At 52.5% G+C, this 18,517-nt stretch overlaps 6 protein-coding genes across 6 annotated transcripts; 2 read left to right on the plus strand and 4 right to left on the minus strand.

Moving 5' to 3' along the window:
* Positions 1-3,207: 3,207 nt before the first annotated feature.
* Positions 3,208-3,665, plus strand: PG998_006887 (uncharacterized protein; the record flags this gene model as incomplete). Its single annotated transcript, XM_066873703.1, has 2 exons — positions 3,208-3,365; positions 3,509-3,665. The coding sequence occupies 2 exons, from the start codon at positions 3,208-3,210 to the stop codon at positions 3,663-3,665; spliced, it is 315 nt and encodes a 104-aa protein (XP_066729648.1).
* A 903-nt stretch (positions 3,666-4,568) lies between these two features.
* On the minus strand, positions 4,569-8,251 carry PG998_006888 (Sterol regulatory element-binding protein cleavage-activating protein; the record flags this gene model as incomplete). The annotated part of the gene is made up of 3 exons (XM_066873704.1): positions 8,082-8,251; positions 5,654-7,993; positions 4,569-5,520 (listed from the first exon to the last, which is right to left on the minus strand). Exons 1-3 carry the CDS (start codon positions 8,111-8,113, stop codon positions 4,569-4,571), a joined length of 3,324 nt encoding a protein of 1,107 aa, XP_066729649.1. The 5' UTR covers positions 8,114-8,251.
* A 2,789-nt stretch (positions 8,252-11,040) lies between these two features.
* Positions 11,041-12,766, plus strand: PG998_006889 (uncharacterized protein; the record flags this gene model as incomplete). The annotated part of the gene is made up of 5 exons (XM_066873705.1): positions 11,041-11,309; positions 11,395-11,549; positions 12,018-12,471; positions 12,554-12,613; positions 12,679-12,766. The coding sequence occupies 5 exons, from the start codon at positions 11,041-11,043 to the stop codon at positions 12,764-12,766; spliced, it is 1,026 nt and encodes a 341-aa protein (XP_066729650.1).
* Positions 12,767-13,154: 388 nt separating this feature from the next.
* PG998_006890 (Kinesin-like protein) lies at positions 13,155-15,205 on the minus strand (the record flags this gene model as incomplete). Its single annotated transcript, XM_066873706.1, has 2 exons — positions 13,155-14,797; positions 14,872-15,205. 2 exons carry the CDS (start codon positions 15,203-15,205, stop codon positions 13,155-13,157), a joined length of 1,977 nt encoding a protein of 658 aa, XP_066729651.1.
* A 598-nt stretch (positions 15,206-15,803) lies between these two features.
* Positions 15,804-16,433, minus strand: PG998_006891 (uncharacterized protein; the record flags this gene model as incomplete). The annotated part of the gene is made up of 1 exon (XM_066873707.1): positions 15,804-16,433. The coding sequence occupies one exon, from the start codon at positions 16,431-16,433 to the stop codon at positions 15,804-15,806; it is 630 nt and encodes a 209-aa protein (XP_066729652.1).
* Positions 16,434-16,453: 20 nt separating this feature from the next.
* Positions 16,454-17,587, minus strand: PG998_006892 (PUL domain-containing protein; the record flags this gene model as incomplete). The annotated part of the gene is made up of 1 exon (XM_066873708.1): positions 16,454-17,587. The coding sequence occupies one exon, from the start codon at positions 17,585-17,587 to the stop codon at positions 16,454-16,456; it is 1,134 nt and encodes a 377-aa protein (XP_066729653.1).
* Between the last annotated feature and the right edge of the window lie 930 nt (positions 17,588-18,517).

Genomic DNA, 18,517 nt, shown 5'->3' on the forward strand with positions numbered 1-18,517 from the left:
AGTACAATGCAGTCCTGGACGCAGCATACCAGACCTCGCCAATTCTAGGTTTGCCTCCTCCGGTAGGTAAGCGCGAAGTGCCTAAGTTCGGAAGAGGAAACCGATCGAGACCCTGTGTATGTATCCTTGGTATCTTCGTGAACAAGCTAAAGGCCATGGAAATCCAACTTGGATAACAACTCAATTGATGCGCCAGAAAGGCTGGCTTCTGGTTTGCCGAGCTTGACCAATTACCTCATACCTAAACTAAATCTCCGAGAGCGCCACCTAACTTTACCAGATACTACCAGGCATTCGGTATTCTGCCTACTTTCCCTTCGAAAGGGCGAGGGAAAGGCGGTTTCTTTTTTAACATGTAAGGTTAAGTGCTTGGTGCTTGGCCCGAGACAGGAGGAGTTCGGTCGAGGTCGACGCTGTCTTAGACATCTTGGGGTGATGGCTTATGATATCCATCAATGGCATGTTTATGTAACTTCCTCAGCCGCAGAGTCGCCCTCGGCTTCAGTACCTAAAAGGTGAGTAAGCTAAGCAACCTACTAAATTGACCCGGCTCTCCAAGTGGCTCGGCGGACTGAAGCTTGCGCATTCGGCCTACTGTCTCAACTCGGACTCTTCTCGACCTCGTGGTGTATTCACCGAGAAGACAAGACAGAACTTGGACAGGAGCTTCGAGCGTTACACAACGGTTCCCAAGCGGTGGGTTTCAAAATTTGATGGGTGTCGCCCACAGCTCATCCATCTCGAGGCCCGAGGCGCATGTCATCAAAGCAGCTAGCCGGCGTGGTGAAAAGCTGGTGTCGTCTTGTCTCATCGTCTTGTCAAACCTTACCTGCTGCTACAAGACACCAAATCGTTAACCTACTTCTTTGGGAAGCTTCCACGCCAACCACCCTTCTCCCAGCCACCCCATATTATCTTTCTCTCAGTGCATCAATTGCGGCCTGCCACTACACATTATTCCCACTGCGGGAGCTAATCTAGTAAGACCAAGCCTTCTCAAGTAACGACCGATTACCTACGCCGCCAGCATCAAACAGAATCGCCGGAATAACCAGGTAGTCTGAATGGTGCCAGCGCATGAATAGACATGATCCCAATGACCTCACCGGGATGCATTTAACGGCAGAGCCCCCCCATTCTCATTCGCGCACGTCAAGTCGGCGTTGCCTTCTCGCCCTGCGGCCGCGCCGCTAGTCTACGCGATGCGGCCTTGTCGTATGCGGCCATCTCTCTCCCCTCGTTGTCTACTACGGCGCAGGACAGCAAGGCAGGGAAGTAGGCAAGCCCGCCCGTTCTCGTCCCGCGTCGCTGCTTCTGCCATCTTTTACCTCTCTTCTTGGGATTTCGGCCGCCGTTCTCTCATCCTTTCCGACCTGCGGAGGCAGCCACACCTTTGACGGCTATGCGGAAGATCCCAGAGGAAAAGAGACTGGCGGTGAAGAGCTTTCGGCTTGAACCTGACTTTTGCCTCTCTTTAAATCAGCCACGGCGGATTTCACAACCCAGCCCGCAGCCCGCGTGTAATGTAACAACAGCTGCATATCAGTGCAGCAAGCAGCCTCCCCGGACGGAAGCAATGCCTGCCTGGCTTGCCTGTCTTTCACCCTACACTACCACGTTTTCCCTTCCGACTCCGACGACACACAAGGACAACGTGTTGCCTGTTATCAACCGCTTTTTCTAGAAGTTGGGCGCAGAGCAAAAGGGAAAGAAGGTAGGACGACAGCGACGCATTACAGGCAGGACACAGACAAGACGGCTACACACTTATCGCTTTTTGCCAGCAGCCTTAACCGGGGGTCGGCTTTAACAACAACGTTGACGGCAGCATTACCCTTTTCCTGCATACGTATGGATTCCTTCAATCTTCCAGCAAGACTCGACCTTCCACATTTCACTGTAAGTAAGGGGGCGACAGGGCGGGGAAATAAGGTAAAATAAAGTTCTTATTCTTCTTCTTCTTCCATGATTGCCTTGTTTGCTCCGAATTCGACCACACCAACGAAGGGCGGACGGAATCTCATACTGCCAGTCCCGTCGGGTAGACACATTTGCTTTTAGGCTTACGCGCAACCCTCCAACACATCAAAAGAAACGAGATGTTCTTCAGCAGGATCCGACCTGGCTTGCTGAGCGAAGCATTGACGCCCTGTCAGATCTAATTTTCTGATATAGGGTTCCTGCATATTACAGGATAAGTCTTAACTTCCTGTCGTGTTTTATCCTGAGTGAGAAAGGCTCCTCGACATGACGATTCCTGGCCAGTAAAGGGTCCCCACTCCCGAAGATCCCCGCAAACCTTCACGTCTCCTTTCCCCATGATCATTAGGCTATTAGCTCCGAAATTGTCAAGGGAGAGGCCGTAAGCATCTTTCGTTCTTTCTCTCGTGGCAGCGTGCATTCGATGCCTGCCTACTGGATCTGGGCTAGAATAGGCTTGCTACATATCCCCGTCATACTCATCCAATGAATATGATAGGCCGGATCTCCCCAGCCGACTATCGAGTCTAACCCCAAGGGATGAAGGAGAAATGATAATGATGTGCGCCATGCCATGTGCGTTGTGTTTGCCAAACAAAAAAACTAGGGCACATGCGTTTCTATATATAAACTCAGCCATGATAACTTCATGACGGCAGTGGTGGTGGTGGTTGCTTTGCACAGATCGCCCTTTGTGACCTGTAACTTGGGCCGTGAGATGGGCAGGGCAAACTTCCCAGTCGAGCATATGTGTGTCTCTGTCTGAAATCCGTTCATTGCGACAGCATGTAGAGGTCATCGTGTACAAAAAGGGACGACACTTCCCTCTCCGAAACTGATGCCTTCCAAACGTTTTGACTTTATCCCTACAGTCTATACTGTTATAGCTTCGCACCGGACAGGTTCCTCCATTCTTCATTTCGGGTCTAAAGGCACCTCTCGTCCTTCATTGATTTTCTTGGCAAGATATACATCCCATCATTATCACCGTCGCTTACACGCTGCGCATACACATGCATATATATACACGATAGTCACGTACACGCAGACTTGCATTCAAACCCAAACCCAAATCCACAAGCGCACCTATACTATACATACATACATACATACATATCATATCATATACTTGGGTTACACACTCGCAAAAGGAGACACGCTCGCTGCTCCCCCTCGTTGAGAACATACATTCCATACCTACGCCACTCGCATCCCGAGGACGCAAAGATGTGTAAATACTACGCCCACGCCTTCGTCTGCCACCACACAACTTTCACCTTCGCGCGGTACTGCACGTCGGCCAACTTCACGCAGAAGCCCTGCGAGCAGCGGCAGATCTGGCACACCATCGGGCTCGATGAGGCCTGCGACGAATGCCAAATGTGGTACGTGAAACTCTCAGGACCACTTTGCATTATTACTCCTCCACGCCACATTTCCTCTCGTCAAAGACATCTGGAATCTTATTTCTATTTTCTCTTCTTCTCCTTCCGAGAGTTAACATACTAACACCGTAATAATCGAACAGGTTCCCAGACCAGTACGGCTCTGTCATGCCCAGGTCTAAATCCCAAGGGGTGGCTGCCGCTGGTGCACCGCCAGCGGCAGGAGCCCCGACAGGTCCGGCTGCTGTCGCCGCTGCCGTGGCCAAGGCTAGCAGCCGCCCGAGAAAACGATGCTCCTGAGAGAGAGAAAGAAGAACAATAAGAAATGGCAGAAAAGAAAAGAAAAGATAAGGGTCGAGTGGAGACTCTTTGCCATGTGTTGTGGTGTGATCGCCAGGGACCCTTGATGATGAGCTGGGATGGTGATAAGAGCTGGCATATGCTGCAGTCTCTTGGGCTTGTTGTGCGGATATGTTCTAGGCCGTATTTTGAGCGATCAGCCTGTTTTTGTTTTTCTTCTTTTCTTTTCCCCTTTTGTTTTTGGCGAAAAAAGGGATATATACCAACGAGGCGTGTAAGACTTGGGCAACCAACGACACCCTCTTCCTCATTCAATTCTCAGCGCCGGGCGCTTTCACCTTGGTTAGGCGGCTCCGTCCATTCTTGTTATTATGTGGTTGCAGCTGGAAAAGAAAGATACAGTGTACAGTTTATCATGGGGGCCTTTTACCCAAATATGTATGTGTACGTACAGAAGATAGTTATAGCCCCAAGGCATTGGAAGTCTGCATTGTACTGTATCAGTAGGGTTTTTGCTTTCTTCTTCTCTTCATCGGAAGCTATCAATCGGTGAACGTCTACGGTAACGCCGATTCAGCTTGCATCAAATACATGAGCCAAACAAGCCCAGACATACCCCCGTCCCTTATGCTCTCTCATAATCATACCAAGAAAGAAGCAACTTAGACACCCGCCGAACATGGGTGTAAAACCAGAAGGGATATCATATCATGCAACTCCAGACTCGCTCGCCAACCAACCCTCATTTATATAATAATGATACTCTTCCCCTTTTTGTGTACATGCGCCGTTATGTTGTTGTTGCCCATATGGAAGCGAAATCCCCCTCCCACCAAGACCGGAAACCGTCTATGTATACCGTGTTTTTCTCTTTCCCATCTCCTACTTGCCTTCTCTCCCGGTTCATAATCTCATACATGAATTTATGGATTCGTTTTGGGCCGCCTTCTTCAATGTCGTGCCCCTGTTGCGCCGCCGGTTGGTCACTGTTCGTAAGGGGTCATTCAAGGTAGAGTTCTCGTCGCTTGCTTCGAACCGTTCATGTCCCACCCTGATGACCTTAATCACGTTGCTCAACCCCAACGCCACGCTTCCTCGTCCGATACGCGTCATCGGTCCCAGTTGAGAGACGAACAAGTGCTGGGAGCCCGACCCGTCTGATACTAGTGGCATTGACTCCCATTGTTCTCCTCTGCCGATTTGTGATAGCATCCAAACTTCCCAGTCATCATCGTTATTGTTTTTAGGTGTGGTCGGCCGGCTATGGTTATGGCTGTTGCGGCGCCGACGAAGTGTGGTGTGGCCTTGCGACGGTGGATACCCGTTGGGAACAACTTGCTTGACCACAGTTCTCTTCCGAGCACCAACGAGCATCCCGGACGGCAAAGCTTCCCAGGCACCGGGATCTGTGACCACGCGTCGTGTTTCGCGCGTTCGGGGCCATTGACAGCACGTCTTGCTGACCGGCTGGCCAGGGGTACGAAAACAGATGGATTCGCCGTCATGTTGAGGTGTGTAGCTTTGTACGACCAGGTCTCTCGTGAAAGCGTTCAAGTATGCGAACGTAAGAAACTTCAAACCAACTGAGCCACATTGCATCTGACGCCGCTTGGAGTGAAAGCATTTCAGTGACCGTGGTTGAATGGGGTCGGTTCTGAAACAGTGCAGTGTGACATAGTCCGCGGCATCAACAAGATCGACAGACTGGCTTCGCACAACCAGGAGATATCCAAGTTCTGGCAAGGTAACAATGGACATGAACTCTTTCTCCAGCGGTCGCGCAATGTTTACAGAGTTGGCAGACCACCCACCCGGATCTTGCGTCAAGCAAAAAACTTCCCCTTCTCGAGAGGAACTGATTAGCTTGGTTGTGCTTTTTGCTGCAAAGTTGTTAGTATGTTTTTACGCAATACAAAAAGAAAAGGCCTGAACGAACGTTTATCTACGAGAGCATCGACTGACACGATAACACTCTCCCCAGAAATTACAAAACTGCCGGACTCCCCTGATCGGGCCGTATTTCGATCATGGTACCGTCGCGGCGAACCAGGAGTAGACGAGGCAGCCCGTGAGTATCGTCGGCAGTGAAAAAGAAGGCCTCAGGCTTATATCTGCAGGCTTTGACCGTGATAGAAGGGCCCCAGCATTGCTCATGGAGATCCCATAACAATACAGTATCAGTCGTCAATAACGCCAGCCAGTGAGAATCATTGATACACATGGCCTTGGGAAATGTCGTGTCGAGGATGTCGTTGCCTGAAAGTACATAACTAGCGCCGTCGGCTTTCATATCCCAGACTCGGATGACTCTGTCAAGTCCGACGGACACAATCATGCCATCGGCAGAAGCGGCGAGCATGGCGATGTCCAATGAATGTCCGCCGCTGAGCGTATCGATTATTAGCGGAGGCTCATCTGCATTGTCTGAGTTGTTATGAGACTCCGCAAGCTCATCCCATAGCAAATAGTTCATGAGCAGCCGTACCGCGGCTGCAATGATAAGAACCGAGACTATGAACGGCGCGGACTGGTGACGCGCGAAGTCATAAACGGCGGGTAGAAAAGGGCGCTCGTGCACGTTAGGCTTCCGGTCTGCACCCTTCGCGACGAATACAAGCGGGTCATACACTTCTGCCAGATAGCTGTGCGCGTCAGGCTTAATGACGTGAATAACTTCCCTTGCGGTCTCGTGGTCCTGAAGTCGAAGCCACGAGGTCGGACTCCTAGCTTGATGAACGTCGACGGAGAGCTGCGAAGGTGGGAATTCGGGAAACTCATGCCTCCGGCCGAAGGTCAGTAATCGTCCCAGCGATATTATCAAACTCCCGTTCTCGAAAAAATGCCATTGTGCTATCAAGACGAAGCCAATCATAACCACTGTACCGGCTACGCGCGTCGACATGGCAATCTTGCCTTGAAGCATAGCGTCTGTCCAGGATTGGCGAGCCTGTATCTCGGCCTGGGATCGGTTGTTTCGGATCGAAGCCTTGTTTAATGCGTCGCTAAGTTCGGTTCGACGCACATCGACGCTGAGAACCGAGAGGAAGAACGTAGATAAATAGAAGAAGTCGAACACAATCGCTATAGCGGCGAACGTGCAAAAGGCGGCGACTCCGGGAGAGACGAGTCGGGACAGACCCCATAGAATCAAGAGGTTCTGAGCCACACTCGCAAGGGCGACATGTGTCGTTTCGCCAAACGCATAACCGATCCGGTTGCTTGTACTGTCTTCCGAAGGAGTGAGGATGACGGCATTAATGAGCCGGAAAACGTTTTCGAGGCTCATTGAGAAAATGACCACAGGGTATGCAAAACTCGGAATCCTCGACAAGTCGATCTTGAGGATCGCGCACACGGTAAAACTCGACATGATAGAGACGGCAAGCTGCGCGATGACCGTCACAATCAAGCCCATCTTGGACTTGACAGCTCTCAGCTTGGACAGACTGACCACGAAGTAGGCAAGCGTCAGCGAATAAGCGATTCCGAGGGCCAAGATATCCTGCACCGACAAAGGCCGGAACTGAAACTCATAGAGCTGACTCGGCATGCTGACGCCGTCGCGGGGATATACGTCGTACCGGTCCGACATCTTGGTGGCAAGTTCCCGGGCCTTGGTTTGCCAGATGCGCCCGATAGGGGAGTTGCGACGATGAATTAGGGTGATGACGAGCGCATCGGCGGCAACCAAGTGGCGATCCTCAAAGCGCTTGCCACTGAAGACGATGGAATGGCGGAGAGTAACGTTGACGGAGGTTGGCTGAGTCTTCTTCTCGTTCACGGTGGCCAGAATGTTCAGGTCGTTGTCTATCTTCTGCGGGTCGCAAGCCCAGTACTGCAGCGGGGAGTGAAAGAACCAAGACTCGTCCGTGACGCCGTTAATGATATGAAAGGCGTCGCGTTGTTCTTTGCTTAGGTGCATGGCTGTAGAGGCGTCGGCGGCTTCCAGTGGGCTTGTCTGGAGCGGGTTGAAGTTGGTGGTCGGCCCAAGTAGCTCGTCCTGCAACTCGAGGGCGCCGAGAAGCAGGTCGCGATCCAGAGCCTCGAAGTAGTTGCCATGCACCCAGATGTATCGCATTATGACATCGGGTTCAATCGGGCCCTTGCCCTCGAGGGGCTGCGCATCCGTCCAGACATGATGCGGTAGGTTGGAGGCTCCGTTGGTGAAATCGCTGGTGTAGAGGAAGGGAAACGGATATACTAGAATCGAAGCAACGGCGACGGATATGAGTAGGGTCGTGACCACATGGCGGGACGCATATCGGCCATATCGCGTGAAGACGCTCCGCAAGGGATGACTGGGAGCTAGTATAGGAGCTTCAGTCGTTCTTTTGCCGAGTGAGTGGTAAGACGTTAGTTATTTTCCTCGTCTGTCTACCTCATGCGGCCGTGGGGGTCAGGGTTCCAAATACACACCCTCTGAAGGGGTAAAGTAGGTACCAAATCATCCTCCGACGCAGGTGATGGTATTTTCCACTTCAACTTGGGTCGGTGATTGGACAAGAGGCTGTCTATCTCGGTGAGCAGCGCATATGGAACTGCGCAAAACTGGCCATTCGCTATTACGGAACGTGGGGGCGGTCATGATATTGAAGCTGGGATCTTGCGCAAAGAGAGCATCAGCTACGCGGTAGCTGAGGTTGACGGGGCAGTCGACGGGGGAGGGTTTCCAAGCAGTTGGGATCGTCAATCGGTAATTTTAGTAGGGCATAGCCTCTGCGCCAGCGGGTTGACTCGAGAAACAGCAGTCGAAGGCGTACATGAAGTCGATAGTTCCGTTGAAATGTGGCAAGCTAGACGAGACTCGGGAGCCGAGGGGGAAAAGAAAAGTGTACGGTGTCCATTTATTAGCAACCGGCACGGTAGGTTGGGTATTTCTTAAGGCGCATCTGGTACGCTAGAACGGCGCGCAGCAATAGACTGCAGGTACTTGGGGGGTACTTGGTCGCTAAGGTTATGCACCTTCTGCTGGGATGGGACGTAGCTAGTTGGGAGAGCTAGTTGAGTCTTGTCCTGTCTGTCTGTCCTTTCGTGCCATCTTGAAACCACTTTTTAGCTCAGCATTGCATCGAACGCAATCCGCATCAAACGATGGCGAGTGGCTTTAGGTTGGGTGCTGGCTGTACTTGATGGGTATTCAAATTCAATATACCTACGTCACACGTCAAGTGCCCAGCAGATTGAATGTACTTGCTGCTGCCCTCCTCCTCCTGTTCTTCTTCCTCCGCCTCCTCTTCCTCCTTCTGTCTTCCTTGTGTCCCCATGTTTGTGATCCATCAAGTTGATCTCACACACACACCCAGCCCAGAATCTGTGAAGATCTGAGAGCTGAGCCGCACGGAGGGGGAGGGGGCTTGGGGGGTTCGAGGAGATACTTGGGAAGGCTATTCCGCCAGTCCGCCAAAGGACGATCCTCGGGCCAATTTCCGTCACAGACCAAGTGAGATGGTGGGGGCTGCACTAACGCCTACGCACTAACGGGTGCGTCCAGCCAGCCTAGCCAGCCAGCGCAGCGTCAGGGTTGCTTGCCGGGTTGGCTGCAATTCTGTAGATCAACGAACTCGGCGACTGTCAGGTTTCCGTGGACCCGCCCCGCCTGCCGAAGCCCGCCAACCGCGCGAGCAGCAAGCCTGTTAGGGGTTAGGGATGCATAAGTCGAGTGCAAATCCGTTACATTCTAGAAGGGACCAAGTATGTAGGCAAGGAGGCCAAGAGGATAGGGGAGGATACCCTTTCAACAGAGACTTTGCGTAGATGGCACGATGGACGACAACAAGGGGATTCCGATCCGAACTTGAGAGGGCGATTGGTGCGGTTGGCCCCTTTACGAGATATCTTGGCCTTGCCCGAGTGCTGTTGTGTATTTGTAATTTCAACGTAAGCACCATAGCATCGGTCTGGAACGTATTCTAGATAGCCCAGAACCTTGGGGCTGTTTGTTTTATTAGGTTTGTGTGTTCCTGAACGTTGTCTGATGGGGAAACTAAGCTACGAGCTGTCACGCCAAACAATGACGGGGAAGTATCGCGATGATCATGCCCTTGATGTGCCCAACTTACATGAACCACAACGTACGTTCGCGGCGCAGAGAATGTCCACGCACGTATTCGCTAGGGCAGAAACGCAGAAACAAGCAAGTTCTGGGAGATGATGATGACTTGTGCGTGCATCGAGCGGAGTGGGTGCGAATACTCATTAGCCAACCCGCAGCACGCCGGGTAGCCAAGAGGAACGAGGCGTGTGGACTAATTCCCGGTCGAGTGTAAAAGCCACGAGCACCTTAACCTACTTACCACTACTTCCCAGCACCCACGTTCGTGCGGGCGAAAGGAAAACACTGACAATCCGAGCCGAACCATCCAATGTGTTGGAAAACATCCCCGTGGGGAACGGACGAATTCAAAAAGAACAGCGTTTCGGTTAATCTTGGCCGACGGGCTGAGCTGACAATACGGTACTAATAGATACTGCGCATGTCCGCGGAAGCTGCACTGGGATCAAAGCAGATTTGATCTGATTGGAATTGGGTTGGCTCGATTTGGGGCAAACCTGTGAATAGGATACGGTGGGGAGAGGTTGGCAGTCACGTCGCGATATCGAGCCATGGCGATTGTGTATAGTGTGTACCCCAACATGGCTATCGCCGAATCAATCCATCACATGTAAGAGATGGAAGAAGAGAAAGAAAAAGGAGAAGAAGACTATTTCCAATCTAGATGATGATGTGCTGTCCAATGCATGTACGATGCAGGTATGCAGGTATGCAGGCAGAATTCTAATAGCTTGGGCCTATCAGTCCCGGATCCGGATGTGGGACCCGAGGCGCCCGAGGCTCCAATGACAAGTTTTCGCCGCAACACCACAGAACGGACGATACACAAACCACACACCTTGGACACACCCTGTTCCGATCCAAGCACCTAAGGCGACTCTAAGAAGGACTGCTTCTAGGCTGCGTCACCATCGTACGATAATAAGCACTTCTAGCCCATCAATAAAGGCCCGGGAGACGCTTAACAACCCCCTCGTCGCCCATAGGGCAGAGGGCCCTCTTCTTTCCGGTTCGCCGGCGACAAATGTTAATTGCAGTGCAGTAGCGAGGTACGGACCAGAATTCGTTTCTTTCTTTCCTTCGGCAGTACCCGAACAATTTCCCGCCCACCAATCCCGAGCGTCCGTGGTCGACGATTCGGATCCACTACCGAGACGAGGGACGAAGGGAGAGATTCCAAAGTACACCCTGCAGGCTGACAGCATCGGAAGGAAATTCCTTTCCACCCCTCCTCCCCCTCCTCCTTGGTCCCTTGTCCCCCTCCCCTTTTCGGAAAGAGGGGGCAGATAGGTAAACGACACGACACACGACATGACGCCAATGATGGCGGCAGCGGCGGCGCAACGAGATGATGGGAATGCTGCCCCCATCGCCGAACTGATCACCACGTACCACGAGCTGAACTCGTCCCTGATAGAGGAGTTGAGCGAGGAGCCCAGCCCCTTGGAGTTCATGCGCTATGTCGCCCGCAACACACCCTTCGTGGTTCGTGGTGGTGCGCGTGACTGGCAAGCGACCAAGACGTGGGACGTCCAGTATCTGACTCATTTTCTACGAGATCACCAAGTCAATGTTGCCGTGACGCCTCTCGGGTTAGTTGTTATATTCCTATGTAGTGAACGAAAAGAAAAAGAAAACGTAGAAGAACTTGTCCCTGATGATTCGGCCCAATGACAGAAATGCAGATGCTCCCACCCTGGATAAAAGGGGCAACACTGTTTTCGCAAAACCGCACGAAGAAGACCAATCCTTCCCGGAATTCATCGAGTACCTCACGAAGCAAGAGACAGATCCCAACTTCCAAGGATCCGAGATTAGATATGCCCAGACACGTATGTACATACATTTATCGTCCCCTTTTAGTACTCACCGCCTGAATCATCTTTTGGAGGTGGCAAATGCCTGCATCCCCGAACACCCCTGAATTCCTGGCTATCTTGTCCCCAAGCCAAGCCAGAAGAGGCATGACTAGAAGAAGCCGAGTCTTGGGATCATTGTTCCTAGCGCAGCGTTTCAACGGGCGGGATTTAGTGATCCATGACCATAACACTCTGTCAAACGAATCGAACACGTTGGGACCCCTTGGGCCCCCAAGACCACATACGGAGTTTTGATCCGGAGTCCACGCTAGGTGCTTGGAGCTATGAACCCGGAGAACTGTCCTTCTTCGGTTTCTTTCCCCTCAAGCCCCCTTTTTCTCTTATCTTCCCTCTCCCTTCTCCATAGCCTAGCCGAACAAGCCTGTCCGTGCCTCTATCTCCATATCTCCTCCCTAACCGAAGCAAAACCCCACAAACCAGAAAACGACAACCTGCGGCACGAGTACCGCGCCCTCTTCTCGCAGGTCCAGCGCTCCGTGCCCTTTGCGCGGATCGCCCTGCAGCAGGACCCTGACGCCATCAACTTGTGGATCGGCAACTCGCGGTCCGTGACGGCGCTGCACCGGGACAACTACGAGAACATCTACGTCCAGGTCCGCGGGCGCAAGCACTTCGTGCTGCTGCCGCCGCTGTGCCAGCCCTGCGTCAACGAGCAGCCGCTCCGCCCCGCGCACTATGCCCGCCAAGAAGACGGTGGCGGCGGCGACGACGACGAGACCCTCGAGCTGGTCATGGAGGAGGATGCCGACGACGTTCCCTTCGCCACCTGGGATCCGGATAATGACGAGGTCAACACGACTAAATACTCACATCTCGCGAGCCCGATGCGCGTGACGCTGGAGCCTGGAGACATGTTCTACCTGCCGGCCATGTGGTAAGTCCCTCTTCTTCGGGGTGGGCTGTGATGATTTCCACGTGCTTAGGTGGCCTACTCACACCCGGATTCTTTCTTGCAGGTATCACAAGGTGTCGCAGTCGTGCAGCGAAGAAGGGGTATGCGTTGCTGTGAATTACTGGTAAGTCGCGTTGTTGGTTATCTGGCTTCGTAATTAGGCATCAATGCTGATCAGTTCCGCCGCAGGTATGATATGGAGTTCAGCGGGCCATTGTATCCCCTGGTCTCTTTCGTTCGCGGCATAAACTCAGTACCTGACAAGCCGAAGGCCTAGACTATAGACAAATATGCTGAAGAATAGCAGTCTACGCACGGGAGAAAGGCACTGAAAACCGGTCAGATGTTGAGAAAGAGCTTGGTCGCGAAAAGAAAAGGAATGAGCAAGTATTCATAAGTATCATCTATCCTAAAGCTCGTATATCATTCCCCTGTTGAACGTCCGAGGACCACCCAACAAGGGGAAAACTAACTATCATCATCGCAAGCGTGCCCTTTCTCCACCTCCTTGTCTGACTGACGGATATATACCTACCTACTCCAGAACACCATACGCGCTATCCAACAATACAAATATGATGCAATGCTTGCTTCCGTCGGGCCCTCGAAACCTCATGCCATTATGCCCCAGCCCACAACTAAATGCACCTCTTTCACAAATCGGTTCACACTTGAAGTGGATTCCGGGAATTTTCGGTCAAGAATCGACCCTTGTCGTCGCCAATCTTACGCCTGAATAGCGACAGGTCCTGGAGGAGCTCTTGCATATAGTCCTGCATGTCGTTGGCCTTGTCCTCCTGGATCTCGGACGAGTAGCCGTCGTCCGATTCGTCATAGTAGGCCTCGTCCACCAGCGAATCATCGTCTTTCGTGTCGTCTGCTTCTTCTCCACCATCGGGGGATGCGTTCTCCTTGTCGGCCTCGCCTTCCTCGGCCGGTTTGTCATCAACCAGCACTTCGGGAATCGGGTTCTTCAGGCTCTCAAGCGCAAGCTTAAGGTGAAGTCGCAAGGCCTCGTTCTCAGTTTGCAGACTGCGGATCTTGCCTTCGGATACCATACTGCGTTCCTCCATGAGACGTTGCATAGCAACGACGTGGTTCTGGTACTCCTCTAGGCGCTCCTCGCTGTCCTTGTGATCTTTTTCGCGCCGGCGCGTGTCCGCGACGCTGAGCTGCAAGACCCGGATCTCCTCGGCCATGGCAGCAATCTGGGCATCACGCTCCGCAGTAGAGATGTGGTCCTGATTGACGATGGCACGGGTACGGATGCGCTTGGCCTGGTCGGCATAGCGAAGGGTAGACAGTGTTTCGTCGTAGTCCGCTGGCGCAATGCAGGCGATCATGGCTGTCTTGCTGTTGCCGCCAAGAGAATCCTTGAGTAGCCATGTCAAGATCGAGTCTCGGTACGGCACAATGTCCTTGCTTCGCTTGCCGTTACTCCGTGGCTTCGGGTTATCTGCCAAGGCTGCGATGACACGTCCCAGCGTTGTGAGAGACTTGTTGATGTTGCTTCCTTCCCTCAGGCGCGCGCCCGTCGCCTGGGTTGACTTGGCACGCTCGCTCCCGGCCAGATCCACCAGGCGGATTCTCGAACTGCGCTCTGTGGTCTCATCGGTCTCCATATCGTGGTGGATCTGCTTGAGCATAATGGTGAAAACCGCGTGACTACGACTACTTGTGTCGTTCATTTTGGTGCTTGCGACCGTTCGCGACGAATCACCCATTTTCATATACCGTAAAATCTCCCCGATGTTTCTAACAGGCACATCCGTCAAGTCCTTTACGTAAGGACCTTCGGTTGGCGATTCGCGGATCTTCAGGTAGTAAGGTGGCTGGTTAGGGTGAACGGGGACCAGGAGGTCGCGGACGTGTTCGTTGTAGACCTCAAAGTACGACGCACGGACATGGTAGGAAATGTTAGGCGTTTCCTGCTGTGCGGCCTCGATGCGCTGGAATAGATCTTCGCAAGTTCTGGGGATCAGCCCGGGCTGGTCCGGTGTCCCCATCATGGTGTAAGACTTTCCGGATCCAGTTTGACCATAGGCGAAGATGCATGTGTGGTAGCCCTCGAAATTGTGGTCCAGGAACTCCTCGCCCAGGCAATTGTAGACGTCCTCCTGTTCCGCATAGTGCCTATCCTTGCGGTCGTGACTCCAGAACGAGTTGTCGAAAGTGAACGACTTCTCCTCGATGACCTTCCTGCTCTTCGCCTGGCTGTTCCCAGGGTCATTGTCGAAAGGCACGTGGAGCGTGGTCATCTGCGTGATGGGGTCCATGCTTATCAAGCAATCCGTCTCCTTCTCAATCTCTGGAATAGTACTTCAATCAGCTTCATTATTCTCTTGGCCGCCGTTCATATGAGCGAGCTACATGCTAACATACCTCGAGGCAGGAAAGCCCTCACTCTCACCACCACCTTTACATTGCCACCGCCGTCCACCATCTTCATATGCGGCGGAAGTGTCCCATCGCGTGAGCGCAGCGAAGGAGTCGAGGCGGACGACTGCGCAAACAGCGAATTCCGGTGGTGGGGAGCCATGCTGCTGGTGCTGGAGTGGGCGATGCTATTGTTATTCTCGATCTTTCTCTTTCTCTGTTGGATTGTGGGAGAGACAATGGCATCCAGCATTCCAGTCTCGCGCAAGACCTCAGATAGCGATTCGCAAATGTCGTCGATGGTGTCGCGATATCGCAAAGTTAGGAATGCGCCGTACATTGGGTGCTTCTAGAGCCCACCGCCCAAAGGAAGTGGGTTGATTTGGGGGACCCGCTTTGTTGATTTCTGGTTTGGTGGTTGCCCGGGGCAGCTGCAGCTCGCGCTCCTGTTTTTCCTGACGTGGCATATGCCTGCACCAACGATCTGATCTACACTGGGGTCATCAAGTACTTACCCCAAGCTAAAACTTGGATGTTAAGCATATGCAGGTGTCTGCTTTACTCCTGGAGAGATGCAGATATGGATGCTTCATGCCAAGAAAAAACCATGATAATGGTGTACTCGGTTTGTTGTCGAGCTGATTGCTTGAGCTCCGGTCTGGTCTTGGCTTGTTTTTGGGGGCGCGTTGCGGCCATATTAAGAGCTTCGGGTGAGACAGAAGACACAAGGGTTGTTGATCTGAATATCGATTTAGCCACTCGCTTAGAAGGGGACGGGAGGGAAATCAGCGCGACCGGGTCAAGAGTGTCTGGAATAATGGTAATTCCATAAGGCAGAAGAAAGGTCAAACTGATCGCAGCCCAAACAGAACACCGATTTCTAGCCTGTCTAATCTATAGAAGTTGGCATCGTAGCCCAAGTCTACTCGCTCTACCGTCTATTTCCTTTTCAGCCCTTTACCGAGCAATTCGGAACCGATCTCATTGATCAAGTCCTTCTCCTTCGGGAACTTGCCCGCCTTCGACGACACTGTGCCTTGAGCATCCATCGTCCTGAGGAGATCAACAAGCTCTCCCTCCAATGGCATGCAGTAGCCGAGATACCCCAGAGCTAGGAGCATCCCGTGCAGCGCTTCAGCCGACTCCTCCTCTTGTGAAATAGCCTCTAGCATGGAGGCTGCCAACTCCACCTGATCACCCTCCGGTAGTACATCTTCCAGCGTTTGCCTCCGTCTCATGCTATTGGCTGAGGCGAGGTTGAAAAGCAATGAGGCGGCAGCCACCCGTACGCTGTTGTGCTTTTCATCGAGAAAACTTGTTGATACCAGTTGCGTAAGGGGGTTTCGTAGAGACGCTTGGGTTAAGATCTGATCAACAAATAACGGGCTTGAGAACAAGTTGCAAGCCATTTGTAGGGTTACAAGGCGTAACGCATACGGGCATGCCGCTTGGCTGTTGACATAATCGAGGATGCTCCTGATAGACTTATAGTCAGTTTCTTCAGCGAAGAACCCGCTCACACGCTGATCGGCGATCGCAATGCGGAAGAGATCCACCACAGCAAACATAGCATCTACGGGCAACTCTTTCAGGGCGTGGTCAAGATAGTCGGCGAATCCGTGCAAGTTGGAAACCGTCGCTGCAGCCGCACCTCGGCCTTTCTTGTTTCGATGAAATGTTTCAACCCAAGGACAGCCGGATCATCGGAGCCCATCTTTGCCATGAGCTTGTCTAGCGGCGGTATTTTCTCGTATAAGACTGGGCGAGCCTCTGGATCGGCAAAGCGAGACAGGTTAAGCATCTGGTGGGGATGCGATGGTGTCGCCATTTGGGCCAGCAGTCCCACATTTCCCCGGAGTCTGCTGGCGTCGGCGCCCATCCAGCGCTCCTGTTGCTCGCCCTTCAAGAAAGTGATGAATGTCGGGGTCGCGCTAATGCTGTATTGCTGACCAATGTCGAATGCCAGAGACGTATCGACTTTGATCAGAGTTGCTTTGTCGCCAAGCTCGGCAGCTAGCTGATCGTAGAGAGGATACAGTGTTTTGCAAGGCGGGCATGTTGCTGACGTGAAAAATATGACGGCGCACGTCTTCTTAGCGCCCTCAAGTAACGAGTCGAGCTGGCGCATAGTCGAAACGCTTCTTACGGTACCCATTGCATGTCCAAGATGGTGGCCTCCATTTGTTTCGACCACTGGCCGCGGCGCTGATGATGATGCAGCTCCTGCTGGGCCGGCCCGCGGATCAGTTTGGATACCTAGAAGACCACCCTGCTGCGCCTTCTTGGCCTGCACCATCTGTTCCAGTTGCGGCAACATCATCTTGCCGAAAGGAGATTCGAGCACGGCATTGGGCATATTGCTGATATGCTCTGGGATCCCTTTGCCTACCAGGAAAGTAGCGAAGTCGTTGCTGAAGTTGTTGCAGTTGTGTTTAAATAAATCGTAGGCCTGCGCCGTGAAAATATCCCTTAACGAGTCCACGTACTCTATGATAACTTCCATGGGCAGTTGAGTCTTGCCGAGGTGTATGCGTTGCAAGGGTTGTCCCAGATGCGATGTGCCGGGCCGAATGGTGTTGATGCCGCCATCATAAACCCATTCCGTGCCGTCCAGCTCTATCGACGTGTGATAAACAGCATCGAGTTGAAACCCTAGTAAAGCCATAGACATCTGACGGGCCATCCCGTTCGACAGGTCGTACACCAGCAGATGGACATCCATTGCGGCGGGTGGTGCCAAGAAGATGCACGGAGGCTTGCTTGCGTGTAATCAAAGAAGGCAAAGCGACTTACACCCCACGAAGAGAGAGAGAGAGAGAGAGAGAGGGAGAGAAAACACGCGAAATGCGATCGCTGAGTATGAAAACGAATAAAGCGATGGGAAGTTTGGTTGTGGCCAATCTCGAAAAGAATGAGGACGAAGAGGTCAGCGTTGCGTGAAACGGTCAAGATGTCTGAAATCATAAGTCCCAAGGTGGCATAAAAGGCAGCGGCTTCTTGTACGTCACGTCAGCGACGGGCTTCTAGAATCCATTCATCGCTGGAAGCTTCGCCGGAGGACAATTGAGGCTAAATGTGGGCCCCGCCCGTGCCCGTCAAGGCGAAGACTGGACAGATTCCAGGACGATAGATGCTGGTGTGGCTAACGAATCACTGGGCACTGGGCTTAACAACGACTTACGGGCTTGGACTAGACAGTGGCTTGGCCTTGGCTTAGCGATTCAGCTGTCACCCCTTTAGCGGTCATATGTACTTTGTACAGTACTCTGGTTGCGCGTCCCAGGGGCAAGAATGAAGTACAAAAAAGGGCAAAGGGGGAGATTCCCACTTTTCAGCTTACCTGGCACCTGGAGAGGACGACGACAAATGGCCAAGCACTAAAGCATGCCAGATTAACCTTGGACTGCCCAGCAAGCCCAGGAGGGAACAGACAGATGAGGAAATTCCTCGAGATTGCATACTCCATCCAACATATGCACTCCCACCCACGCGCTTTCTCTCTCCCTATTTGCTATCATACTAGTACAGCCAGTTAGTACTTCGTAAATGTGTGCCAATCCGACGTCGATTCTTTCCCTTATTTAGAATTGGAAGCGTGTCCTAGTACTTGTTCTAGTTCTCGTTTCTCATCTCTCGCCCTGCACCTTCCCGC

Source organism: Apiospora kogelbergensis, assembly GCF_038363985.1.
Source record: "Apiospora kogelbergensis strain CBS 113332 chromosome Unknown utg000005l_segment0_segment0, whole genome shotgun sequence".
Taxonomy (NCBI): Eukaryota; Fungi; Ascomycota; class Sordariomycetes; order Amphisphaeriales; family Apiosporaceae; genus Apiospora; species Apiospora kogelbergensis.